The sequence below is a fragment of the Acomys russatus genome, chromosome 32 (genome assembly GCF_903995435.1).
Source record: "Acomys russatus chromosome 32, mAcoRus1.1, whole genome shotgun sequence".
In the NCBI taxonomy this organism is placed as follows: domain Eukaryota; kingdom Metazoa; phylum Chordata; class Mammalia; order Rodentia; family Muridae; genus Acomys; species Acomys russatus.
Genome location: NC_067168.1, coordinates 46,663,968 through 46,691,325, shown reverse-complemented (window position 1 = coordinate 46,691,325; position 27,358 = coordinate 46,663,968). Strand labels below are relative to the sequence as shown.

Here is a 27,358-nt window from a genome sequence, read left to right as displayed (position 1 = left end):
ACAGTGATGGGCTCAGCACGCTTCAGTGCAGTGTGCACACTTAGACTGTGATGGGCACAACTCCCCCAGTGCAGTGTGCACACTTAGACAGTGATGGGCTCAGCTCCCCCAGTGCAGTGTGCACACTTAGACAGTGATGAGCTCAGCTCCCCCAGTGCAGTGTGCACACTTAGACAGTGATGGGCTCAGCTCCCCCAGTGCAGTGTGCACACTTAGACAGTGATGGGCTCAGCTCCCCCAGTGCAGTGTGCACACTTAGACAGTGATGAGCTCAGCTCCCCCAGTGCAGTGTGCACACTTAGACAGTGATGGGGCAACTTCATAGGAGTGCTTCTTGCCACAGTAACAGAGGCCTGGCTAAGTAGGTAAATGAGGAAGGTTGATTGTGGTCACATTGGGGAAAAGGAAAGAGGCTTCACAGTGTGTTGGGCACAGTGCCCATAGCACAAGCAGCCAGTCACATTGTGTCCTGTCAGGAAGTCAGAGAGCAGACAGGAGGAGTAGGGCAAGGTTATGACCATCTAGGCCTGGCTCCTCTTCCCATGACCCACTTCCTTTCTGCCAGGCCCCGCCTTTTAAGGGAAAGAGTGCACACATGTGGGTCTGCGGGGCCGCTCGCATTCACACCACCGCCCAACTACAGCAAGCAAGCTCATTCTGTAAGATCAGAACTGTCGTTTGGTAACAAGGGATTTACTTTTAAATTTCAAATTGCCAACAAAGTCCCTTCACACAGTAGTGGGAAAACTCAAGAACATTTTCACTGGGCTCTGTGGGTTGAGAACTTGAAACTTCAAGTTTTTAGTTTTGTTCTGCAGCTGTTAAGGATTCTGATGCTTTTTCTTTTGCTAAGAAAGGTCAGTGTCACAGTGAAAGGCTGATGTGAATCAGCTGCTGAGGTGATGTTCACAGATGGTAGGAGCTGATGCCACTCGCTCCTAGCGTCAGGTCAGGGTCTCCGTAACAAGCTGTGCTTCCGTGTTTCCTAAAGGTTATCCTGGGAAGCAGTCCTGCAGCACCCCTTCTGGATGGACGCCCTGCGGAGAGAAGACTCCGACTCGGCCTCCGAGGACTCCAGCTTCAGGTGGCATGCCCCTGCCTCTGCTGCTCAACCTTGGCTGCCACTTACGGGTTCTCAGGACCGCTTTACTCTAGCTTTCTGTTTTGTTCACTTCCTGTTTTCTCTACAGTCAGGGGTCTAGTGTGGTGCCACACTCTGGTTTGCTGGGCACTCGTGGGTGCCTGCCTTTTGAGCATAAGGCAGGATGTGTTGGCCCTTGTCCAATGAGGTGTGCCATGAAGAGTGGGCAGACGTGACCTGGGCTCCTGCTGTGTAGAAACCATAGGACCAGTGTTCAAATCACCAGCATTTATTCCCCTAGAGATTGTGAGATGGGGAAGGGAGGTGCCATAACGGGTCCTTGTCAGCCCGACTGTAGAGGGTCTGTGGTGAACTTGGTGTCCTGCCGGCTCTCCATGGCTGTGTTCACAAGTGACCCCAAAGTTAGGAGTTTCAAAGCCCTGAGCTGTGGCAGCCATGTGTGACCGGAGTCATTTAGTGTGTCCTGCGCAGGTGTTTGACTACTATAAACTCTCTCAGCCTTGGGCACAGGCACAGGGACGGTGCTGGCTGACCTTCCCTCCCTGTTTGCTCCCTGGGTGAGGATTGCTTGTTTTCAGTCTTGCCAGACTCAGTGTGTTGTGGGGAGAAGTCGGAGTTTGTTCATTGTGAGCATTTGTGGCCCACAGCTGTGTTCTCGTTCCTGCCGTCCTCTGTGGGGCCTCAGAGCTGGGCTGGAGCTCCTTCCCCCCTCCCCTGCCTACCCCTTCCCCTCCACTTACCCCCACGGGGTTCAGTCCAGCACAGGGCCAGCACCACTTAGACTCTAAGCCTTGGAGAAACCCACGAGGCTTGGCAAATCAGGCTCCAGGATGTGCCCGTTGGTGTCAACAAGCCCAGGACACTTCTGACCTCAGTGCTTCATCTTTAAAGTGTGTGCATGTGTGTGTGTGTGTGTGTGTGTGTGTGCGTGTGCGTGTGTGTGTGTGTGTGGTGTGTGTGTGTGTGGTGTGTATGGTATGTCTATAGTGTGTGTGCAAGTGTGTGTGGTGTGTGTGTGTGTGTGTGGTGGTCAGGCTCTCTCAGGTGTCTGCATGCTTGTTGGCTACTGGCTACTTGAGAAAGGGTTTTAGACCTGTAGGTGTAGCCGCCTGGCATCTAGGAACGCCCACTGTGGCTGCCCTGTGGAAAGTTGTGCTGGCCTGGTACTGTGACTTCACAGGGTAAGACACACTTTTGTGTTATTTGCAAAACCACAGGGTGTCTGAAGTAAGTTTGTGTTGATTTTTCCTGTCAAGCAGCAGAAATGTCATGGAATGTTCTGGGCCACGTGACTCCAGGGAGCTTCTGCAGAGCCCTCAGAATGGACACACGAAAGGGCAGAAGGGAGCTCATCGGCTCAGCCAGTCCTTCAGGCTAGGTAAGCCTTGGTTGAGTAGTTTGTGGGCTGTGGCCGGCACCCGTGTCTGCTCTCTTCTTCCCGTGTCTGCTCTCTTCCCATGTCTGCTCTCCTCCCGTGTCTCTCCACATCACACTCGGCTCATGGGGGTTTCCATGCCTTTGGGATAACATGTTGCTCTCCCACCACAGACAACGCGACTGAGCTGAGGCCCAAGAGTGCCATGGGAGGCCAGCTGAGTGAATCCATATTCCTCCTCAGGTTTGTAAAACCCAGCTGTGAGAAGAAGAGTGAGGCCTTAAGGCTCGTGCCATCCGGGGGCAGAGATAGAGGACGGTGCTCACACCACATGCCACCTTCACGCCACAGTGAAGTGCTGCCCAGTGGAATCTAGGTTTTGTATGTATTTTTAAAATTGCTTATTTTTTCAGCCAAGGGTGGTGGCGCACGTCTTTAATCTCAGCTCTCGGGAGGCAGAGGCAGGCAGATCTCTGTGAGTTCGAGGCCAGCCTGGTCTACAAAGTGAGCCCAGGACAGCCAAGGCAACACAGAGAAAACCCTGTCTCGAAAAACCAAAAACCAACCAACCAAACAAAATATTGTTTATTTTAGAGCTGGAGAGATAGATCAGTGGTTAATAATGTTTCCTGCTCTTCCAGAGGACCCAAGTTCAGTTCCCAGCACCCACATTGGGCAGCTCACAACTGTCTGTAACTCTAGCTTGAAGGGATCAGACACCCTCTTCTGGCCTTGGTGGGCCCTGCACTCATGTGCACGGACACACATATACATATAATTTAAAAAAGCTGCTTATTTTTTGTATTTGTAAATATTAAAAGCTTTCCTCATGGGACTTTATCTTCTGATAAAAATGAATTTAAAATTTCAGAAGTCAGTTGGGTGGGGGGCTAAGTGCTGAGACCAGGGCTAAAGCTGGGAGGTTAAAAACTGCAGACCACCAAGATACTGCTCGGTTCTCCAGTTCTGATCCGCTCCTGTACCAGGAGTCTAGTCAGGCCTGTGTCTGCTTCCCTTCTGAGTAACCAGAGGCCACATCTAAACAGCCTTGCTGCTGCAGCTCCCCTCCCCAGACAGGAATTCCAGACCAGTGTTAGCTCCCGGGACATTGACACAGCAGCCAGGTGTGTTGGCGCTGGGGCTGCCACAGTCGGAGCGGCTGCATCAGGGGCTGGCACTGGAGCAGCGTGTGGGAGCTTGATTTCGGCTGTGTCAGGAGCCAGTCTCTCTAACAGCTCTTCCTCTACGGCCTTTGCCCTGCCTGAGCTGTGAGAAGATTCTGTGTGATGGTCACCTTCCTCACCTCTTCGCCGTGGGGTCCGTGGGGTTACCCAGGTGTCCCTCCGTGCCAGTCCTGGTGCTGCAGTGTCCTAAGCGCCACCATTAGACAAATTTCTCTAAAGCAGAACAAAACAAAACAAAAACAAACAAGCGAAAAAACAGTTCAGAAGTCCAGTTCCCTTATTTGAATAAGGTCGTTTCCTTTTTTGTTTTTGTTTTTTGAGACAGGGTTTCTCCATGTAGCCTTAATTGTCTTGGACTCACTTTGTAGACCTCCTAATGAGTGACACTCGCAGCCTGTGTTCTGTGTTTTCTTGAAATATATTGTATGTGAGGCTCAAGCAATTTTTTTTTTTTTTTTTTGGTTTTTCGAGACAGGGTTTCTCTGTGTAGCCTTGGCTGTCCTGAACTCACTTTGTAGACCAGGCTGGCCTCGAACTCACAATGATCCACCTGCCTCTGCCCCCGAGTGCTGGGATTAAAGGCGTGCGCCACCACGCCCGGCCTTCAAGCAATATTTATAAGCATTGAAAAGATAACGAAAAAATATTTTTAAAAACCCAGTTTATGTTTAAGTGATTAGGGGCCTGTGTATGAAAACCACTAACATTCAACAGATTTAGATTTTCTGGGTGTGTAATTTAGAGTACTCAAAGACCTGAGTTCAACCCTCAGTGCCATAAAGAAAAAGAAAGCTTTACACAGGAGGTTTTATTTCATTTGAAACTATAATAATGTGTTAAAATTTCTTGATGTGTTTTGTGCATATTTGAGTGTCAAGCATGCTAACTGTATTTTACATACATATTTAGGTGCTTTAAATGGGCTCTTTTAGAACCAATATCAGGTACACTTGATGTTAGGAGCCCATCTAGTGACCGAGTGAACAGTAGCCGGAGGAGATTGATCCTTGGGGACTTGAATGAGGTAACTTTAGTGGACTCTGATGAAAGGGAGCCTTTTTAAAATCATGAAAAATGAGGACAGGAGATCCAGGCGTGGTGTGGGGGACAAAAGCACCATGCTGGCAGGCGCTTGCTCAGCGACATCTCTACCTGTCAGAGCAAGGGCAAGGAGAAAAGGCTCGGCACCCCACGGGAAATGTTCCTGTCCTGTGTAGACCGTTCGATCTACTTCAGCGTTAATCCTCTCTGTACCACCAGCGGCCAGGAGAAAATAAAGCTCATATTTCAAGGTTCACAGCTAGAAAAGAAACCACCAACCTGTGCTTCAACAGCAAACCTTAAGGAGCGTCATGGTCCACACCCCAAGTGGACATGCAAGTGAAAGGGAAGCTGCTGGGAAGAAGAGGTCAAGACAGGGGGACGCAGGGGGATACAGGGGGTGCAGGGGGATGCAGGGGAGCAGGGGGATGTAGGGGGACGCAGGGGGACACAGGAGGAGCAGGGGGATGCAGGGGGACGCAGGGGGGAGGTAACAGGTGTGTGCAGACGCACGAAAATGTCATCAAAGCCATGAAGTGTCATTAGCAGATGCTGATGAAACAATAACCTAGCAAATATTACAGAAAGAGGAGACTGTTGGTGGCATGTGACCCAGACATAAGTGGCTGTTACCCAGGTTACCTGCGGCAATTACAGGCCAGTGAGACGCTCAGTGGACAAAGGCTTTTGCCACACACACCTGGGAGGCCTGAGTGTGGCGTAGAACGACCCGTGCTCAGGCATCCTCGGACCTTCACGTGTGTGAGTGGCACGTGTGTGAGTGGCATACGTGTGAGTGGCACGTGTGTGAGTGACACGTGTGTGAGTGGCACATGTGTGAGTGGCACACGTCCCAGCACTTTTTAAAAGAAGCAGCTGGAAAAGTTTCAGCACCATTAAACACAAATTAGGTCTTGAACTTTTTCTGTGTTGAGTGTCTCAAGAGGCATGGAGTCCAGCCATCTTCACACCGTTCTCGCTGTCGGGAGAGAGGCAGTGGAGGGCATTGGTTCTGCAGCCTGGTGATGGTGAGCTGTCATGTGTTTTCCAGCTCACGGCCCACTCCAAGGACTAGTGCCATGGGGGAATTTAGTCTTGGAGAGGCTCAGGACCCCAGCTCACCACAGAAGACCTCTCCTTTATCCAAGGTGAGCAGTGATGGGGCTTATGAAACCTTACAGAAGTTCGTTAAAATAGTTACATTGATGTGTGAACCCTTCCGCAATAGTGACAGACTGTGGTGTGACCCCTGATCACCGCTGGTTGTCCTTCCATAATGGTGACAGACCGTGGTGTGACCCCTGATCACTGCTGGTCGTCCTTCCACAATGGTGACAGACCGTGGTGTGACCCCTGATCACCGCTGGTTGTCCTTCCGCAACAGTGACAGACCGTGGTGTGACCCCTGATCACCGCTGGTCGTCCTTCCACAATGGTGACAGACTGTGGTGTGATCCTGATCACTGTTGGTCATCCTTCCACAATGGTGACAGACCGTGGTGTGACCCCGGATCACCGCTGGTCGTCCTTCCACAATGGTGACAGACCGTGGTGTGACCCCTGATCACCGCTGGTTGTCCTTCCATAATGGTGACAGACCGTGGTGTGACCCCTGATCACTGCTGGTCGCCCTTCCACAATGGTGACAGACCGTGGTGTGACCCTGATCACCGCTGGTCATCCTTCCACAATGGTGACAGACCGTGGTGTGACCCCTGATCACCACTGGTTGTCCTAGCGAGGACAGTCCCTGGAAGTTGCTTTGAGGTGATTATATTGAGGTATAATTGACATGGGTACACTTGGAGTTTAAAGTGGATGTTTCATGACATGGGGATAACCGGAGTTTAAAGAGGGTGTTTCATGACGTGGGTACAAGTGGAGGTTTTTGTATGTTTGTTTGTTTTTTTGAGACAGGGTTTCTCTATGTTATCATGGCTGTCCTGGACTTGCTTTTATTTTTTGGTTTTTCAAGACAGGTTCTCTCTGTGTAGTCTTGGCCTCGAACTCACAGCAATCTGCCTGCCTCTGCCTCCCAAGTGCTGGGATTAAAGGCGTGCGCCACCACACCTGGCACACAGTTGGAGTTTAAAGTGGATGTTTCATGGCCTTTTACTGGACTCACAAGTTGGGAGAACATTATTCCAGCCAATTAGAGAACTTATCTTTATTTTTTATTTTTTAGTTTTTTGAGACAGAGTTTCTCTGTGTAGCCTTAGCTGTCCTGGACTGCCTTTGTAGACCAGTCTATCCTCGAACTCACAGAGATCCACCTGCCTCTGGCTCCCTGAATGCTGGGATTACAGGCATGTGCCACCACTTTAGAGAGCCTTAAAAATCATCCTACAAGGCAGCCTTGTAACTTTGCTGTCATGCTCCATCTTCTCCGCTTCTCCTCACTCTATTCCATGGGTCTTAATGAGCTTGCCTGTTCTGGACAGTGCATGTAAATCAAATTACATAATAAATAGCCATTAGTTGTTTTATTGTGTCCATGTGCATAATGTGTGTGTGTACATGTGTGTGCCTGTGCAACTCCCACAGACACAGTGCAAAATATATACAGTTCAGTGTTTAATTCTTTAGAAGCTGCAGCACTTCAGTCAGACTCTTAAATCCCTAAAACTAAATTGGTGAGTATTCAGTAAGACAGAAGTAGTTGCATGTTTTGTGGATGCCCATCTTAAGAAACAAAATAGGCCAGACCCTGGCAGTGCTAAGTCATCTGTACCTCACAGTGTGGGAGGTCTGCAGTGTGGTCCTGACCAGCCCAGTGGTGAGAGCTCTGGTGTGACTGGCCAGTTGCTTTCTGACATTCTTCATGGTAACATGTGATTTGTGTGAAGACTGGTCAGGCTGACGGTGTCTTCACAGCAGTTGAAGTTTGTGGACACAGATGTCCTTCTCAGCAGCTGGCCTGTAACTCTCCTTCACACATTCAAAGTGTGACTTCTGTTCTTGTTCCAGATGGCTGGTGGGCACCTGAGCCAGGGGGCCCTGGAGTCCTACATGAGAGAGCTCATCTACACAGACTCGGATCTTGTGATCACCCCAATTGTTGACAATCCCAAGGTGCAGAGAGACGCCCACTGGGGCTGGGAACTTGAGGGCTGTGTATGTGGGCAGTGTGTGTGTGTGTTGTGGGAGTGTATGGGTGTGTGTGTGTTGTGCCTGTGTGTGTTGTGGGGGTATGTTGTGGGGGGTCTGTTGTGGGAGTGTATGGGTGTGTGTTGTGTATGTGTGTTGTGTGTGGGTATGTGGGTGTGTTGTGGGAGTGTATGGGTGTGTGTGGGTGTTGTGTGAGTGTGTTGTGGGAGTGTGTGGGTGTGTGTTATGGGGTATGTGGGTGTGGGTGGGTGTATGTGTGTGTTGTGTATGTGTGTTGTGTGGGGGTGTTGAGGATCAGAGCATTCTCTGCTTCACTGTATCTCATTTCCTTGTCATCTCGTCTTGTGTGCCTCATGGCCACAGTCTCCGTAGCCCTCTGCTCTCCCTTCGCTTGTGTGTCACTGCAGTGTGGACTTTTCATCCTGCTCTGCTTGGTCACACTTGTCACATGTTGAGGAGGGCCACCAACCTCTGGACCCCAAACCTCGGCTCTCAGTCCCATCTTGTCTCGGTCACTGGCGACAGGCATTACGAGCAGGCCTCACTGATGGGGAGGGGCAGGTCGCACAGATGGTGTCTGGACTGATGGAGGGGACAGTGTGGCCCTGGGGTTTCAGGTCCCGGTGTGCTGCTGAGGATTCACTGTAAAGCGCTGTCTCCGTCTCCCTGTTGGCTTTGATTTCAGCCCACACTCTCACCCTCTACCTCCTGCTCAGGGTTTTAGTCTTCCAGCTTTGTTCTTTAAAAATGTCTTTTCAAAAAAAAAAAAAAAATGTCTTTTCCACATCAATGTGTGGCAATTTCCCCTGCTCTCATCTGGGGACAGATGGCCTTTGCCTTGCATGAGCATCTCCCATGCAGGACCCAGCCTTTCTGTGAGCCACAGTCTGGCTGACTAAATGTCGCTAGGCTGTGTGGGTAATGGGACATTCCTCAGTGGGCTTTGTAGAGGAGCCTGTGACTTTTTTGCCTCCTTTCTCTTCCTTTGTTTCCTCACTTAAGGTTTCTGGGAAACTTCAGCAAGCAGAAATTGTTTTTAAAACTTTTTTTTTTTTTTAAGATGTATTTATGTATTGTGTATACAGTGCTCTGCCTGCATGTACACCTGCAGGACAGAAGAGGGCATCAGACTGGATTGTAGATGGTTGTGAGCCACCAAGTGGTTGCTGGGAATTGAACTCAGGACCTCTGGAAGAGCAGTCAGTGCTCTTAACCTCTGAGCCATCTCTCCAACCCATTTTAAAAACTTTTTATGTAAACATTTTAAAGCTAGTTTTTAAAAACAACTTTTTAGATCTAGAAAAAAGGGTTTATGGTTAGAGGCCTAGCTCACCTTTTTTCTGCCTGGTGTGAGTCAGCCAAGGCCCCTCCTGCAGGTAGGCAGTGGGTTAGCCAAGGCCCCTCTCTCAGGTGGTCAGTAGGTTAGCCAATGCCCCTCCCACGGGTGGGTAGTGGGTCATCCAAGGCCTGCCTCTCAGGTGGGCAGTGGGTCAGCCAAGGCTCTTCCTGTGGGTGGGCAGTGGGTCAGCCAAGGCCCCTCTTTCAGGTGGGCAGTGGGTCAACCAAGGCCCTCGGGTGGGCAGGTCCAGGTGTTCATGGCCTCAGTTCTCCCGCTAATGTCACCACTGCACCTCTGATGCCCTTTGTCTGGTCTAGGCCACATCACACTGGAGCCTCCTCTGTCTCCTATGGTGTCTGTCATGGCCTGCAACACTTCTTAGGTCTTCCTGACTATAACTCTTAGCTGAATGATGCTCAGGTCTTTTGTGGAGTGTCTTTACTTAAGGTGCTTGGAAAAACATGATTTAGAGCATCAGACTTGAGTAAGTCTGTCATTGCATCATTTTTGTCAAGAACATTGTCTGTCTGTGAGGGAGAAAGACAGCAACTCGCAGTTCTGCAGACATCAGACACAGGGTGGCTGGTCAGCTCTCAAAGTGGAGGCCCTGCTGAGCCAAACCCTAAAGTTGGTCATTGGTGTCTTCACCACATGACTTCTCAAAAACAGCCATCAAGTCCTAACTGTCCTTTCACACCTGCCCCCCTCCACCTGCCGCTGACCCTGCCCACTCCACACCTCAGCCCCCTCCACCCGCCTCTGACCCTGCCCACTCCACATCTCAGCCCCCTCCACCTGCTGCTGACCCTGCCCACTCCACACCTCAGCCTGCTCCACCTGCCGCTGACCCTGCCCATTCCACACCTCAGCCCCCTCCACCTGCCGCTGACCCTGCTCACTCCACACCTCAGCCCCCTCCACCCGCCGCTGACCCTGCCCACGCCATGCCAGCCTAACAACTTGCCCCTTTATTTTTAAGACATTTCTCTCTATGAAGTATCTGTCTATAATTTTGTCCTGAATTGTTAAATGTTAAAGATTTTACTGTTTAACATATATTTGCCTTCTTCTCCAGTCAGAGATCCACTGCTGACAGAGTCACATATTTAGTGACTCTGCCTCAAGAAACAATCTATATTTACTTCCTTTAATCTCACATGACACTGTTGAGTTCTTTTCCTTGCTCTGCCTTGAGATAGGGTCTCTGAAGCCCAGGCAAACCCTCAGCCCTGGGCCACCCACAGGGTAATGCCCCACACCCCAGCCTGCATCCTTTTGATGAGAGTTAAGCATTCTTTCCTGGCCTTGCCGACAGTGTCTTTCCTACTGTAGATAATGAAGCCGCCTGCAATCAAGTTTGATCCAAAAATCCTGCATCTACCAGCATATTCCGGTAAGGTCACAAGCTCCTCGGACGTGCTGTTCTTTGTATACAGATGGAAATAGGAATTTTATTTACTTGCAAATGGAATATTTGTGTGAGGAATAACAAATTACCTGTTTTCTTGTCAGTGCTGTTGGGCCACATCCTGCACACCAGCAGCCAGCTGCACATGCATCTTGGCCAGGCCAGCAGTTGGCCTTCCTCTGTGGGGAAGCTCCTGGGGTGCTGGACCTGTTTTTCTGGCTGAGTGGATGGAAAGTTTCTGGCCTTTCCTGGTAAAGCCAGTGAGATGCCTGCCTTGTATGGTGCTGCCCTGCGTGCCAGCAGTCAGCGGATTTGGGATTGGGTTTGAAAGACATGGGCTGTGACGAGCAGGGCTGGGTAGCTCACCCCTGTGTGGATGTGACGGGGCTCACTCCTGTGGGGATGAGACGGGGCTCACCCCTGTGTGGACATGACGGGGGCTCACCTCTGTGGGGATGAGACGAGGCTCACCCCTGTGTGGACATGACGGGGCTCACCTCTGTGGGGATGGGATGGAGCTCATCCCTGTGGGGATGTGACAGGGCTCACTCCTGTGTGGATATGACAGGGCTCACCCCTGTGTGGACGTGGTGGGGCTCACCGCTGTGGGTATGGTGTCTGAGAGGAGACAGCTAAAGGCTGGTGATTGTTTTCCTTCAGCCCATGAAAATCTTGCCTGGGGTGAACCACAGCAATTTGGACCTCCCTTGGGTTGATGATCTTGGTGAGCTGGCTCTCTGCTGAGGCTCAGGCACTCTGAGATGTGATTGGGACGAAATTTACAATAACAAAATCGATGCAGGTCCTAAAAGTTTGTGCAGGCCAGGCGCATTTGTGGACACAGGCTGAGAGCTGAGCCCGGGGAGGCGAGAATGTGCCTGGGGGAGCAGGTGAAGCCGAATCATAGTGTGGCATGCAGGTTTTACCTGTGAAAACCCAGGGAACCACCCAGTCCCTCCCCTGAGAGCCAGAGGACACTTGTAATCTTTATAAAGGAGTCTGTCTATAGAGAGACCTAAGCCAAATTCTGCACTTAGGTGCCATTTCTGGTGTTTGGGTTTGGTTTGCATGTAAAGCTGTTGCCAGCCACCCTTCTGACCTAGACATGCTTGACAGTAACTTCTAAAAGTGTGGGTAGTTGTGTGTGGATGCACCTGTATGTGTGTGGGTAGGTGCACATACACGTGTGTGTGAGCACTTATGGGAGAGGCTGGCCCCAGTGTCGTCCTTAGACATGCTGCCCACCTCTTCTGAGGCAGGGCCCTTGCTGACCGGAGCCCACTAATTAGGCCTGACTTGAAAGCGTGTTCTTATGATCATTGCCTAAGCAGCTGTTCAGTGACATCACTAAGTCGCCCTGCATGGAGGCCAGCGGAGTGGAGCGTCCCTCAGAGTGGCGGTGGGGTTGGTCCTTTTCAGTCGACGCTGTCATGGGTGTTTTGTCCTCGTCCTTGCTCTGAGTTCTGTGTTCTGCTTCTCACACAGCGCCCGCTCAGCCCTCCCCACATCACACACCTCCGTCTGTCTCCTCCTCTCTGCAGTGGATAAGTTGCTGGTTCTGAAGGACGCTGACTGGAATGACTTCCTGCAGCAGGTGTGCTCCCAGATCGACTCCAGCGAGAAGAGCACCGGGGCGTCGAGGGCCAAGCTGAACCTCCTGTGTTATCTGTGTGTGGTGGCCACTCACAAGGAGGTGGCCACCAGGCTGCTCCATTCCCCGCTGGTAGGTACTGCGCGGTGGGCGTGCCTCTATGGACACCATTACCTGAAGTTGGCCTTTCTGTTTCAAAGATACTTGGACAAGGGCTTGGCGCGGAGGTCCATTCAGCTCGGTAGTAGAGGGGTTCTTAGCCTGTCTGCAGCACGTACATGCGGGGTTCTGCTGCCAACACTATAACAGACAATACAAACAGTAAGCCAAGGACTAGAACTTGGGGAGTCGGGGAGCCCAGGCCCTTTCCCAGGCTAGGCAGGTGCTCAATCACTGAGCTACATCCCTGATGTGGCTTTTTTCCTAGACAGGGTTTCTCTGTGTACTTGGCTGTCCTGGACTAGTCCTGGACTCATTTTGTATACCAGGCTGCGTGTGTGTGTGTGTGTGTGTGTGTGTGTGTGTGTGTGTGTGTGTGTGTGTGTGATCCCCTTGAGCTGAAGTTGCAGGTGCTTGTGAGCCTCTGTGTTGGTGCTGGGAATCGAACCTGGGTCTTCTGCAAGAGTAGCTCTTGCTCTTAACTGCTGAGCCATCTCTCCAGCGCCCCGTTCTTTTATGTTTACCTTGAAGGCACACTGGCTGAGTTTGCATGCCTGTCAGTAGTTACCTCCCTACGGGGACTATCACCTCAGCCGGGTAAATTCCGTTAATTCAGATATTGCCTTGGATGCTGTTCTGAATTAAACTTATGTTTTCATGTTTTTCTTTTTTAAATTCTAGTTCCACTTGCTAATCCAGCATTTGCGGATAGCTCCTAACTGGGATATGTAAGTAACATTCATATTTTAAAGCACATTCTTTGTGACTTTATAGTTATTGCTATCGTGAGCACAGTCCCTAAGTCACCCTGTGGACCCGAGGCGAGCATAGTGATGTGAAGGTCACCTTCGCCTGGTTTTCCAATCCATCGCTTTTCTAAGTGTCAATCATGCGATTGACCACCTTTCGGGTTTTCTGTCTTCCTGTGTCGGCTTCCACCACCGCTGTCTTTCCTCCTGCGGCTGGAGCGTCCGCACGCTGTTATGGCACTGTACGGAAGCTACAGGCTCTGGCTCTTCTCGCTGGTGAGACTCCATGGCATAACAGACTGTTTTCCGAGTCTTCTCTCTCAGAGGAGCCTATGTGGGATACACAAGTGTAGGGGTGGGAGCCCAGATCTGCTCCCTGGGCAAATCACAGTCACTGTGGAGCCTTGGTGTTCTCACCCGCAGAGTGGGGTTGTGTCCTCAATAGATCCTTGCAGAGTGCGAGGCTAGAAGGCAGAAGGCTGATCTGAGCCCGGTGCACGGTGGGACGTGCTGTGGTTATGTATCTGGTGCCGGTTGCCCTGGAGACCCATGGAGTCACAGTGCTGTTCTTTCTGGCATAGGACTGGGCTGCAGAAAAACAGCTGAGTCGGCAACCATGGAAACCACTGTGCTTGTTGGATGTCATTTCCTGGTCTGCAGTGCCCTCTGCTGATGAAAAAAAATGCTTCTATTCACTTCTTTTTCTGCTGCAAGATTTTAATGCTGTTTTCACAAACACGGGCTTCTACACAATCTTATGACTTACAGTAAAGTGTATTAGCCTTTAAAAATGTGCGTTACTCAGCCACCCTTCATACTCTTTCCCAGTCTTCTCAAACTGATCACCAGGAGTTTCCACCTAAGTAATGCTCTGCTGTATTTACATTTGAATTGCATGTCTTAACAGACAAAATCCACGATATTTCGGTAACTCGGTGCATTTATAAAATGGAAAGCTCTATCTATCAAAGTACTTTTCACTGAAAAAATCTAAGCAGACCAGACAGTGGGTCTCCTCAAGGCAAACATTCACTTCAGTGGCTGGCAGTGTGGGACAGTTCTTAACCAGGGTACTTGCCCTCCTTCCCCAGAGCCCATCAGCTTCCCAGCTACTGGTTAAATCATTTTGATGAGCTTTTATCCTGTTGGTACCCTGATCATGTCACATCGTCTTCAGCCAGGCTCCAAGCATTTACAGCGCTGTGACTAACGGTTGGAATCTTGGTCAGAAGCATCTGGAACACTGGCTGGTTTTATTCTTTTCAAGCACTGTTTAAAAAAAAAAAAAAAAAAAAAAAAAAAAAAAAAAAAGCCCTTTTTATTATTTGAATTGAGCTCCATTTGCCAAAAAAAGGTGTTTTTTTTTTTTAATGGTTAAATTTTTTTTTTCAGTCAGACATGGTGACGCATGCATATAATCCCAGCACTCAGGGAAGCAGAGGCAGGTGGATCTCTGTGAGTTCAAGGCCAGCCTGGTCTACAAAGAAAGTCCAGGACAGCAAAGGCTGCACAGAGAAACTTTGTCTGAGTGCTGGGGTTAGAGGTGTGTGCCACCTCGCCCAGCCATGCAAGTTTTGGGGAAGCAATGAGTGGACAGCGGGCTGCTGTCCGTTAGGCCTTCTTGTTTTCGCTCAAGCGCTGCTTTCACCTTTTACAGTTCTTACCTGTTTTCTGAGCTTGTTGTACACACAGGAGCACAAACTTAAGAAGGCGTGTCGTGAGCTTACATGTAGGTGTGCACGTCACCACGCCTGGCCCTTATGGAAGGGCTGGGGTTTGACTCTCCATGGCGTGGCTGTGTCCCCTCTGAGGCTGGCGGCGCTCCTTTGGTCCCTGTCTTAGTTACTTTTCTATTGTTGTACTAAGACACCATGCCCAAGGCAAGTTACAGAAAAGGGCTTATTCGGGGCTTCCGAGTTCACAGGGTTGGAGTCTGCATCCATCCTGGCAGAGAGCATGGCATGAGCAGGCAGGCACGCAGCAGGCATGGCAGGGCAGGGAGCTCACATCCTGATCTACAAAGTGGTGGCAGTGGATGCTAACTAGGCCTGGCATGGGCTTCTGAAACCTCAATGCCCACCCAGGGACACACCCCCTCCTCTAAGGCCACACCTCCTAATCCTTCCCAAATAGTTCCACCAACTAGGGACAACATATTTACACAGATGAGCCCATGGGAGCTGTTCTCATCCAGACCACAGGCCCCTCCCCAGCTCCAGGATAGGAAGGCACAGACACGGCTCCCCCTGTGTGCCCCTGTGTCCTCCCCACATACATGGCCCCCCATGTGCCCCTGTGTCTTCCCCACAGACATGGCTCCCCTGTGTGCCCCTGTGTCCTCCCCACAGACATGGCTCCCCATGTGCCCCTGTGTCCTCCCCACAGACATGGCTCCCCCGTGTGCCCCTGTGTCCTCCCCACAGACATGGCTCCCCATGTGTGCCCCTGTGTCCTCCCCACAGACAAGGCTCCCCACATGCGCCCCTGTGTCCTCCCCACAGACATGGCTCCCCACATGTGCCCCTGTGCCCTCCCCACAGACATGGCTCCCCACATGCGCCCCTGTGTCCTCCCCACAGACATGGCTCCCCACATGCGCCCCTGTGTCCTCCCCACAGACATGGCTCCCCATGTGCCCCTGTGCCCTCCCCACAGACATGGCTCCCCATGTGCCCCTGTGCCCTCCCCACAGACATGGCTCCCCATGTGCCCCTGTGTCTTCCCCACAGACATGGCTCCCCACATGCGCCCCTGTGTCCTCCCCACAGACATGGCTCCCCATGTGCCCCTGTGCCCTCCCTAGTTTAGCTCACTCACTGTGGGGAGTCTCATGTCTTCCCAGAAGGGCTCCTTTTCCCACTGGCTCTCAGGAGGGTTATTTCCCATCATGCTCCATGAGCGTCATCTCTCTGGGTCACACGGGGTCTCTATTCCACTGCCATCTTTTCTTTTGCTTCTGGTTATCATGCAGGTAAAAGAGTCTTTCAGTCTTTGATCTCAGACTCCTGAGGGGCCTGTGTTTAGTCAGCTGTCGTCAAGGAGAGGGGACTTCTCTGTTTCCAGCCGTGAGGCTTGCTGGATTGTGGTTAAATTTCTTCTTAGTTGATGTGTTAGATGCACAAAGGTAGCTAGGCCTGCTAGGTCTTACACGCATCCTCAGGAAGCCGAGGCAGAAGAGTCAGGGGTTCAAGGCCATCCTGGGAGCCTTGTCGTGAGACACCGCCCCCCATCTCAAAGAACCGGCAGAGAGGTGAGGCCTGTCAGGGCTGGCTCCGCAGTGGGAGGTGGCACTCATGCTGCCCAGGACACATTTCTGAGTCTGACTTGTTTCCTCATGCGAGTCCTGTAAAGATTTTTCAAGAAACCAAAACCGGTGAGACTGTGGATCTCAGCTCATGATGAGAAAAAGGTTTTACAATTTATCATTTCATAATTTCATAGATATGCACTGTACTTTGATCACATCCCCTTCGTACCTTCTATCACTCATCCCGTTCTTTACTCTTTCTCACCCCCTACGCCCCACCCCTACCCCCCCCCCCCCCCACCCCTCCACCCCTACCCTCCCACCCCTACCCCTCCACCCCTACCCCCACCACCCCAACCCCCCACCCCTACCCCCCCACCCCTACCCCCATTGCCAACTCCAGTTCCAGGGGATCATGCGCCCTCTTCTGGCCCCTATGGGCACTGCATGCACGTGGCACACATGCCTATGTGCAGGCAAAACACAAGTACATATAAAATAAGATGAAGGGGACAATTAAGCAAAATAGAAAAACATCTGTAAGACTTTTAATTATAAGTTTTTCTATTCTGAAGGTTTTTATAAGCCATAAACTGTCAAAACTTTGACACGCTGGTTCATGTTTCCTGCACATATGATTGGGGGGGGGGAGGTTCCCTGTGTGTGGGCCTGCGCTGTCATGATACACATATGTGAGTGGGCATGTGCATGCTCCAGTACACACGTGGAGGTCAGAGAACAACCTTCAGGAATCTGTTCTCTCCTTCCACCACGTGGGTTCTGGGATCCGCGTCACCATCAGAGTTGGCGGCAGGCTCCTTTACCCACTAAGCCCTCGCCAGCCATGTTTCGCCATCTTGCGGCGGACTCAGATACTTATGCATGGCTGGTAGTGAGGACTGTTTGCTGTCTGACTGTGCCTCAGAGCCCTGTTCTCTCTCTCTCTCCAGACGGTCCAAGGTTGCTCGGGTGCTCGGCGTGCTGGCCTCGCACACAACAGAACTCCAGGAAAACGTGCCTGTCATTGAGGTGATTTCTTTCACTGCTGACATGATGTGTATGGCATAGCAGACTGCTTTGGTTTTATAACTTAGTGCACACAGCTTTCACTGGCCTTCACTTAACTTTAATCTGATGGATTGCGGCACTTGTAAGACATGGACCTCGGGACCCTCCCAGCCTTGGGCTCTAACTCACAGTTCAGGGTCACGTAGAATTTGGTCTCTTGCTGGAGGCAGCAGAGGCACCAGACTGGCTTAAAGCAAAGCTCATATTTAAATCAGTCTCTTCTGGGCTTTCACGCTGAATTTAATATTTCTCCCTTGTCCCAGGACAGCTGCCCTGTGACAGGTGAGCCCAGTGTGTGAAGGTCCCTTGTGTACCGAGATCAGTGTCATCCTCCCCTGCGTGTTTTAATTTTTTATTTTATTTTTTAGTGCTCATGAAGGGCTCACACTTGCTGGGCAAGCACTGGTGTTAATAAGAAAGGGCTTTGGTGGGTGTGGTGTTCTATGCCTTCAATCCCAGCAGAGGCAGACCTGGTCTATATAGGAGTTCCAGGCCAGCCAAGGCTGCACAGTGAGACCTTGTCTTAGAGAACTGAAAAAGGAAAAAGGAAGTGACTCTCGGCCTAGGTGGGAAATGCCACCCTTGTGTTGCTGCACCAGTTGTGTGCACTCTGTGCCTGCAGCAGTCTGGGAAGGCTCAGAGTGGCTGAAGTGAGCCCAGGATGGTGACAGCAGCTCTGACACACAGAGCCACGTGGAAAGGGACACTACCTTGGCAGCATAATCAACCCTGGCCACCAGTGAGGTGGCAGATGCCACATTCAGGTCACCCTCACATCCTCAGTTCCCCTCGAGATGTCACAGGAATCTGAAGATGAGGGCTGTCTTGTGGCCTGCCTGGGGGAAGCTGGGATGCTTTCTTCAGTCCCCTGGAGTCTCGTCCTAGGCATGTCCTGTGTCATTGGGGAACGGGGCAGTTCCCCACTTAAAAAATCCTCTGGGTTCTGTACACAGGACATCTTCAGTCACCTGGGACCTGCCAGTCACCCCCTGTGACGAGCTTGCCTCACTCCTGCCTCGATACCTGTGGCTGGTCCTCCCAGGACTTGCTCTTGCCACTGCCCATGGCGAGCATGTCCTGGACCACGCTGTGGTCCAGGCTCAGGCCACATCACCTTCATCCCCGCAGTTCTGCCTTCCTGGATTTTATTAGGTTGAGGTGCAGGATGCTGGGAACCACCGTTCTCGTATTTTTCTCACTTCCTCTTTTCCAGCATTCCCCCATGATTTCATTCTTGTGTGTAGTGTATGTGCTTGTACGTGTACATGTAGGTGCACACGTGCGTGTGAGGGCTAGAGGCTGATGTCATGTGTTTTCTACTGTCACTCTCTACCTTGTCTTTGCAGACAGGGTTTCTCACTGACCGTCCAGTAGCTTGGGGGTTTGTAACCAAGCCTGTCCTCATAACTGCAGTCCTAGGGTCACAGAAATGTGTGACCCTGTTGAACTTATGTGGGTGCTGCAGGTCTGAATTCAGGCCCACATCCTTGTGTGCCAGAAAAGCATCTCCTCGGCCCCCATACTTCACAACTTGAATAGAATATTCTATCTGGTGGAAATAGAAAACACTATGGCCAGGCGGTGGTGGCACATGTCTTTAATCCTAGCACTCAGGAGGCAGAGGCAGGTGGATCGCTGTGAGTTCGAGACCATCCTGGTCCACAAAGTGAGTCCAGGACAGCCAAGGCTACACAGAGAGACCCTGTCTCAAAAAGAACCCAAAACAAACAAACAAACAAACAAAAACACTATGCAGGTACAACTGTGCTACGAGCTCTGTGCCTGGTCATCGCATCTAGAGGCTCAATGTCTGGCCACTGTGACACAGCTGTCCCCGCTTGTCAGAGACCTCAGGTGCCAGCCACCAGCTGGTCACCAGACTCAGGATCCCTGACCTGTTACATGTCCTGCGAGCTGAAAAGCCATTCTGCAGATCAGCATTCCTGGGGAGAGAGAGATTTTGGCTGTCTGGTTACAGCACTGACTAAACAGGCAGGAGTGCTGTGTGTTTCCTGTTGGGTAGGCTATTTAGAAGTGAACACACACACTGTAAACTCAATTTTGTTGAATAATGGGAATTTTACACAGTATGTTGAAATAGCTCTAGGCACACCCTACTTGTGCCGTGTATGTGTGTGTGCGTACTTTTTTTTTTTTTTTTGGAGGGGGAGGGGACAGGGCCTCTCTATTGTAGCCCTGGCTTGCCTGGAACTCGTATGTAGACCAGGATGGCCTTGAACTCACAGAGATCTGCCTGTGCCTCCCAAGTGCTGGGATTAAAAGTTTGTGCCAGTATACTAGGCAGTGTGTACATTTAAATTTTTATTTCAATGTACTTTAAAATGCTTTTGTTATAAGTGATTCGCTGTGTCAATTTCAGCAGCCACTAGGGGGCAGTCAAGCACCGAGGGAACCGTGGGAAGTCTGTAACCTGGAGGCTTCTGGCTGGGTATGGGGTGGGGTAGGGGACTATTAGCTGGCACAGGTATGGATTTTGTCTTCTTACAGTCTTTAGAAGTTTCTGCTCAGTAGCTGGCAGTTGCATTGGTCATAGTTTCTGTTTGAGGGTCAACGTAATCCCTGGCAGCCTTTCTAGAAAAAGGCAGATTGGACTCGGCTGCCTGTATGATTTTCGGTGTGTGTGCGTGCATGTGTGCGTGTGTGTGCTGCAGGTGGGTCTCGGGTTCAGAACTCTCCAGTCGGGTCTCTGTGACGCTCACTTGGACCTACTGTGCTTCCTCTTACTTTGTCATACCTGCAGAAGAGCTCGGGCCAAGCCTGCAGTGCGAGCACGTGAGCGGTTTTCTTTGGCTTTTGTTCTTTAATCGAATTCCCTTTGGAGGACACAGCTATGTAACCACCTGGCGTCCTGGGCAGCAGCTCTCAGGACAAGCTGTGTGTGTGTGTGTGTGTTCCATGTGTTTAGTCTCAGGGAGGCAGAGGACACTAGACAGCTAAACACGTGACTCTGAGCCTCTGGATCCGGTGGCCCAGGTTAACCTGTCACTGATGTTTCCTTACTCTGAGAAATTTCAAAGCATATTAAAAATAAGTGGGTAGACTGAGGCGGCTCGCCTGTTAGCTGTCTTTCCTCTGTCTCCTCTCCTTTTCCCTTTCTTTTCATTGTCTCTCCTGCTGGATCATGTTAAAGAAAATAATACTAATTTACTCATAGCTATGATTTGTGTGATTTTATCTTATTTTTGCATATTTGTATGCTTGTGTTTAAGTACAGATGTCCTTGGAAGGCGGAAGAGGGTTTTGGGTCTCCTGAAGCCGGGGCTGCCGCTGGTTGTGAGCGAGCTGGCGTGGGTGCAGCTGGTTGTGAGCGAGCTGGCGTGGGTGCTGTGAACCGAATCTGGAGCCTCTGCATGAACAGCTGGTGTGCTCAAGCACCAAGCCGGCTCCCAGCCCGGGCTGTGCACCTGCCCTTTGCTCTGTACAATTCCACCTAATTTCCTGCCTGAAACCCCTCTGGGGCTTGCGTGATTTGTGTCACACTTTTGTGGATGCCTGCACTTCACATATGCGCATGAACCCAGTTTCCTCTACAATATTCTATGCAGCGTTTATTGTTATAACACTCTGATTATAAAAGTGTTTTTCTAGTTATGCCAATGTAGCCATATAAATCTTCCAAATACCCCCTATAGCAACCCCCAGAAAAGACACTTTGAAGCACAGGCTAAAATGTAACAAAGAGAACGTAATACACACAAGAAAGGGAGAGGAGTTCTCAAAAGGCCCCGTGGAAACCTGACCTGTGAGCCACGGTGGAGCTTAACATGTGAGCCATGGTGGAGCCTAACATGTGAGCCACAGTGGAAACCTGACCTGTGAGCCTGAAGGGCTGGGGTGGGTCTGGCTTGGAGCCTGAGCTTGGACGTGATCTTTACAACCCTCAGCATGGCTAATTTCAGTGAACTTGTCCTTGGATTTTTCTCTGGAAAACGTGTACAATTAGTTAATTATACTTCAGCGAAGCTGAGGGGGACAGAACGCAAAGGTTTTTTGAAAAGGCATGAAATAAACAATGTATTTCATTAATTCTTTGAGGATGTCATACTGTACACTCTGATTGTATTCACCCTATTCCTAGCTTCCTCCCTCAGCTTTGTCCCCCCCACCCTCTCCCTCATCTGTGTCCCCCACTGCCCTCTTCCTCATCAGTGTCCCCCACCACCCTCTCCCTCATCTGTGTCCCACCCGCCCTCTCCCTCATCTTTGTCCCCCCCCGACCCTCTCCCTCATCTGTGTCCCCCCCGCCCTCTCCCTCATCTGTGTCCACCCTGCCTTCTCCCTCATCTGTGTCCCCCACTGCCCTCTCCCTCATCTGTGTCCCCCCTACCGCCCTCTCCCTCATCTGTGTCCTCCCATACCGCCCTCTCCCTCATCTTTGTCCTCCCATACCGCCCTCTCCCTCATCTGTGTCCTCCCATACCGCCCTCTCCCTCATCTGTGTCCTCCCATACCGCCCTCTCCCACATCCGTGTCCCCCACCGACCTCTCCCTCATCTGTGTCCCCCCCGCCCTCTCCCTCATCTGTGTCCCCCACCGCCCTCTCCCTCATCTGTGTCCCCCCCCACCCTCTCCCTCTTCCATGTCCCCCACTGCACTCTACCTCATCTGTGTCCCCCACCGCCCTCTCCCTCATCCATGTCCCCCACCGCACTCTACCTCATCTGTGTCCCCCCCCACCACCCTCTCCCTCATCCATGTCCCCCACCGCCCTCTCCCTCATCTGTGTCCCCCACTGCCCTCTCCCTCATCTGTGTCCCCCCACCACACTCTCCCTCATTCGTGTCCCCCACCACCCTCTACCTCATCTGTGTCCCCCACTGCCCTCTCCCTCATCCGTGTCCCCCACCGCCCTCTCCCTCATCTGTGTCCTCCCACTGCCCTCTCCCTCATCCGTGTCCCCCACTGCCCTCTCCCTCATCCGTGTCCCCCCGCTCTCTCCCTCATCTGTGTCCTCCGACCGCCCTCTCCCTCATCCGTGTCCCCCACCGCCCTCTCCCTCATCCGTGTCCCCCACTGCCCTCTCCCACATCCGTGTCCCCCACCACCCTCTCCCTCATCCATGTCCCCCCGCCCTCTCCCTCATCCGTGTCCCCCACCGCCCACACCTTCATCTGTGTCACACCCGCCCTCTCCCTCATCTGTGTCCCCCCCTACGGCCCTCTCCCTCATCTGTGTCCCCCCCTACGGCCCTCTTCCTCATCTGTGTCCCCCACTGCCCTCTCCCTCATCTGTGTCCCCCACCGCCCTCTCCCTCATCTGTGTCCCCCGCTGCCCTCACCTTCATCTGTGTCCCCCCACCCTCTCCCTCATCTGTGTCCCTCCTACCGCCCTCTCCCTCATCTGTGTCCCCCCCCCGCCCTCTCCCTTATCTGTGTCCGCCCACTGCCCTCTCCCTCATCTTTGTCCCCCTACCACCCTCTCCCTCATCTGTGTCGCCCACTGCCCTCTGCCTCATCTGTGTCCCCCACCGCCCTCTCCCTCATCTGTGTCCCTCACCGCCCTCTCCCTCGTCTGTGTCCCATACCGCCCTCTCCCTCATCTGTGTCCTCCCATACCGCCCTCTCCCACATCCGTGTCCCCCACCGACCTCTCCCTCATCTGTGTCCCCCCCCGCCCTCTCCCTCATCTGTGTCCCCCACCGCCCTCTCCCTCATCTGTGTCCCCCCCCACCCTCTCCCTCTTCCATGTCCCCCACTGCACTCTACCTCATCTGTGTCCCCCACTGCCCTCTCCCTCATCCGTGTCCCCCACTGCCCTCTCCCTCATCTGTGTCCCCCACTGCCCTCTCCCTCATCTGTGTCCCCCACCGCCCTCTCCCTCGTCTGTGTCCCCCACCGCCCTCTCCCTCATCTGTGTACCCCACTGCCCTCTCCCTCATCTGTGTCCCCCCCGCCCTCTCCCTCATCTGTGTCCCCCCCCCACCACACTCTCCCTCATCCGTGTCCCCCACCACCCTCTACCTCATCTGTGTCCCCCACCACCCTCTCCCTCATCCGTGTCCCCCAGTGCCCTCTCCCTCATTCGTATCCCCCGCCGCCCTCTCCCTCCTCTGTGTCCCCCCCTACGGCCCTCTCCCTCATCCGTGTCCCCCACCACCCTCTCCCTCATCTGTGTCCCCCACCGCCCTCTCCCTCATCCGTGTCACCCACTGCCCTCTCCCTCATCTGTGTCCCCCACTGCCCTCTCCCTCCTCTGTGTCCCCCACCGCCCTCTCCCTCCTCTCTGTCCCCCACCGCCCTCTCCCTCCTCTCTGTCCCCCACCGCCCTCTCCCACATCCGTGTCCCCTACCACCCTCTCCCTCATCCGTGTCCCCCACCGCCCTCTCCCTCATCTGTGTCCCCCACTGCCCTCTCCCACATCCGTGTCCCCCACCGCCCTCATCTGTATCCCTCACCGCCCTCTCCCTCATCCATGTCCCCCACCGCCCTCTCCCTCATCCATGTCTCCCGCTGCCCTCACCTTCATCTGTGTCCCACCGCCCTCTCCCTCATCTGTGTCCGCCCACCGCCCTCTCCCTCATCTGTGTCCCCCCTGCCCTCTCCCTCATCCGTGTTCCCTCGCCCTCTCCCTCATCTGTGTCTCCCCACCCTCTCCCTCATCCGTGTCCCCCCGCCCCTCTCCCTCATCTGTGTCCCTCACCGCCCTCTCCCTCATCTGTGTCCTCCCCTACCGCCCTCTCCCTCATCTTTGTCTCCTACGCCCTCTCCCTCATCCGTGTCCCCCCGCCCTCTCCCTCATCCGTGTCCCCCCGCCCTCTCCCTCATCCGTGTCCCCCCGCCCTCTCCCTCATCTGTGTCCCCACCCGCCCTCTCCCTCTCCGTGTCCCCCCGCCCTCTCCCTCATCCGTGTCCCCACCGCCCTCTCCCTCATCTGTGTCCCCCACCGCCCTCTCCCACATCCGTGTCCCCCCACCCTCTCTCTCATCTGTGTCCCTCACCGCCCTCTCCCTCATCTGTGTCCCCCTACCACCCTCTCCCTCATCTGTGTCCCTCCCCCACCCTCTCCCCACATCTGTGTCCCCCCCCACCGCCCTCTCCTACTGTGTCCCCCCCCCTACCCCACCTTCTCCCTCATCTGTGTTCCCCCGCCCTCTCCCCTATCTGTGTTCCCCGGCATCTCCTTATCTGTGTCCCCCCACCGCCCTCTCCCTGATCTGTGTCCCGCCCCCCCCCGCCCTCTCCCTCATCTGTGTCCCCCACCGCCCTCTCTCCTGTCCTATAAAGTCCAGTTTGTGCCTCTGTGGACTAATGGCTGTGGGGCCGTCCACTGGAGTATGTTTGGCCTACCCAGGGGCCACACCTGTAAAGATAACTGACTTTCCCAGCCCCCAAAGCCAGCATTTGTCCATAGCTTCTCAGTTGTGGGGTGGGGCTGATGAACCCCTTCCCCGCTCCATCCTGGAATGTGGACTGGCTTGATCTTGTGCAGACAAACTCAGCTGCTGTGAGTTCCTCAGCTCAGCGGTCCTGTCGTGTACAGAACACGGATGGGGTTTTGCTTAGATTCTCCCTGGCTGCTACAAACTCCCACCCCTCTTCCTTAGTGTGTTGGGGGTGGGGAGTGACGGGAGTTGCATTTTGGGCTGAGCACTTTCTCCACCTTGGCCAGCTGTGAGTCTCCATATTAACTGCTGTCCACTGCAAGAAGACGTTTCTGTGGTGAAGAAAAGGCTGTTCTAACACATGGGTGTCGAGTTAAGCATTTGGAAGTCACTTTGGTGCTGTGTTCATTTAGGAAACTAACAGTAGTAGGTTTGCCCTAGGACCTGTGAGCTCTCCAACCGTGGGTTCTAGCCCAGCTGTGTAGAACTAGGTGTGTGACTCCTCCTGTGTGTGCACCAGGCCTGGAGGCCAATTAGAACGCGGTTGGCTATCCCCATAACATTGCTGCCGCATTGCACCATGGGCGTATCTTACTGTACCAGCCACCATTACTGCTCAGTGTCCACGGCTGCCAGCCTTCCCCCCACAGCAGCCCCCGCAGCACATCTTGGTCCTCTGAGACAGCAGGAGGAAGGTTTCCCGTTAGCACCAGTTTGACTTCTTCACGTCCCATGGCCGATGTGTGCGGCGTCTTCAGCCACAGGGTCTTAACACCAAGTTCTGGTGGGCAGCCAAGAGCAGTGGCCATAGCCCATCCTGATAAACAGATGCTTCACCAGCAGAAAGGCCTGGGAGTGTGGACCGGGCAGGGCCTTCTGCATTTGTGCATCTAAGTTAATGTCAATATCGATCAGAATTCTGATCTCTTTCTCTTCGGGTTTTCTGGAAAACTATAAAGCAAAGTTGAGTCATTACATGTTTATATAGATCCACAAAGCATTCTTGGTTGTCACTGGGGGGTATTGAGACATTGGGAGGCACGTTTGTAATTCCTGCAAGATGCGTGCTCTGATTTCTCGTACGGACAGTGTGCATTCACTCTTTCTCTGCCATCTTGTAGAACGAGCTTCATTTGTGTGTTTGTGGCTCTGGCTGACTTTTCTGTCACTGCCTCCTGGGCAGAAGGGCCAGCCTTCTTAGAGTAATGTCAGAAGGCAGGGAGGATGCATGGCCTGGCCAGACATTGCATTTGATGCTCCAGCAGATGAGAGCCACGTGGGGGGCTGAAGGAACTGCCTAAACCCCATAAGAGCAGATCCTTTTATTCCCTCTGTGTGAGAAACGTTGAGGGTCCAGCCTTCAAGTGTAGGATAGTGAGTGGCTAGCACAGGGGGTCTTGGTCTCCATCCCTGTGGGCTCAGGACTGTAGTGTTGGTGTGAGGGTCTGTGCTGTGAGCGTGAGATCATTGCGGCATCCAGGAGACCGTTTAAATAACACGACAGAATTAACTTCATCAGAAAACATTGCTGAACAGGTGTGTGCTGTTCTCAATGTATCACTGGGTAGACGAGATGGCTCGGCAGGTAAAGGTGCTTGCTGCCAGGACTGCTGGCCTGAGTTCAGTCCCCGGGCCCTGCGTAGTGGGAAGACAGAACTGAACCCTGAAAGTTGTCATCTGACCTCCACATGTTGCTGAGGCATGTGCACCCCCTAGATAAAAAAAATGAATGTAAAGAAATAATAAGTATCATTTGCACTTCTGTGGGGCTTAGCATGTCAGTGTGGCAGCCTGGCATCTGAAAGAGGAAATGGTGTCCCTCTGTTCTCCTCAGGCTCTGTGTGCTCCTTAGAGAGGGGCAGGAAAAATGGGGGGAGGGTTCTAGCTTTTTCTGGTATAGCCACAAAGAGTCCTGGCCACAGGGTCCTGGCCTGCTGTAAAGCAGCTGGTGTTGCTGTGGAAACGGCTCCATGCTGGGGCAGCCTCTGCAGGGTGCCAGGCTCCATGTGTGGTCCGGAAGAGGAGATCAGAGGCCTGCTCTGCAATGTGGACATGGCACATGGATGCACTGTCCTTGGTGACTCCAACGCTTTTATATATATACATATATGCGTGTGTACATATAGTTACACATGCATATATGTATATAGTGCATATGTGTATCTGTGTGGCTCACAGGTGTGATGGTCAGAGGAAAACTTGCTGGAGCTGGTTCTCTCCTTTCACCACTTGAGTCCTGAGGATGGGATACAGGTCATCAGACGTGGTGACCACTGGGCCATCTTGCCAGTCCTCTTTGATAAACAGAACTAACTGAAATTAGAAATGATGAAATTAATGGTTTGGGAAGTTGTGAAAGATCTAAGTTACTCAAAACCAAGGAGCTTGGTTGCCAATTGGGCAAAGTGGATGGAACAAGTGTTTCTTGTGTGACCAGCAAGAAAGGATGGACGCAGGCTCAGTCAGATGCTACCTTACCCTTTCTGTGGACAAGCCAGAAAGCAAACGTCCTTGAAGGGACCATGTCAGTCAGAGCCTCCCACTCAAGGTGAGGCGAATGAGACTGCTCAGCCATGGTGAATACACAGGGCTGGTCTGCCAGGACAGTGCACTGAGGGCCTCTGGGGTGCAGTGTGGGGGGCAG

General features: G+C 52.5%; 1 protein-coding gene across 1 annotated transcript in view; it reads left to right on the top strand.

Annotated features, from left to right (window-relative positions):
- Ulk4 (unc-51 like kinase 4) overlaps positions 1 to 27,358 on the top strand; it is a 280,600-nt gene that overhangs the window by 6,947 nt on the left and 246,295 nt on the right. Inside the window, exons 8-16 of the mRNA XM_051140405.1 lie at positions 992 to 1,084; positions 2,362 to 2,480; positions 2,651 to 2,720; positions 5,754 to 5,850; positions 7,670 to 7,774; positions 10,482 to 10,542; positions 12,099 to 12,280; positions 12,989 to 13,035; positions 17,254 to 17,332. Coding sequence (XP_050996362.1) covers positions 992 to 1,084; positions 2,362 to 2,480; positions 2,651 to 2,720; positions 5,754 to 5,850; positions 7,670 to 7,774; positions 10,482 to 10,542; positions 12,099 to 12,280; positions 12,989 to 13,035; positions 17,254 to 17,332 — 853 coding nt within the window. The remainder of the gene's footprint in view (positions 1 to 991; positions 1,085 to 2,361; positions 2,481 to 2,650; positions 2,721 to 5,753; positions 5,851 to 7,669; positions 7,775 to 10,481; positions 10,543 to 12,098; positions 12,281 to 12,988; positions 13,036 to 17,253; positions 17,333 to 27,358) is intronic.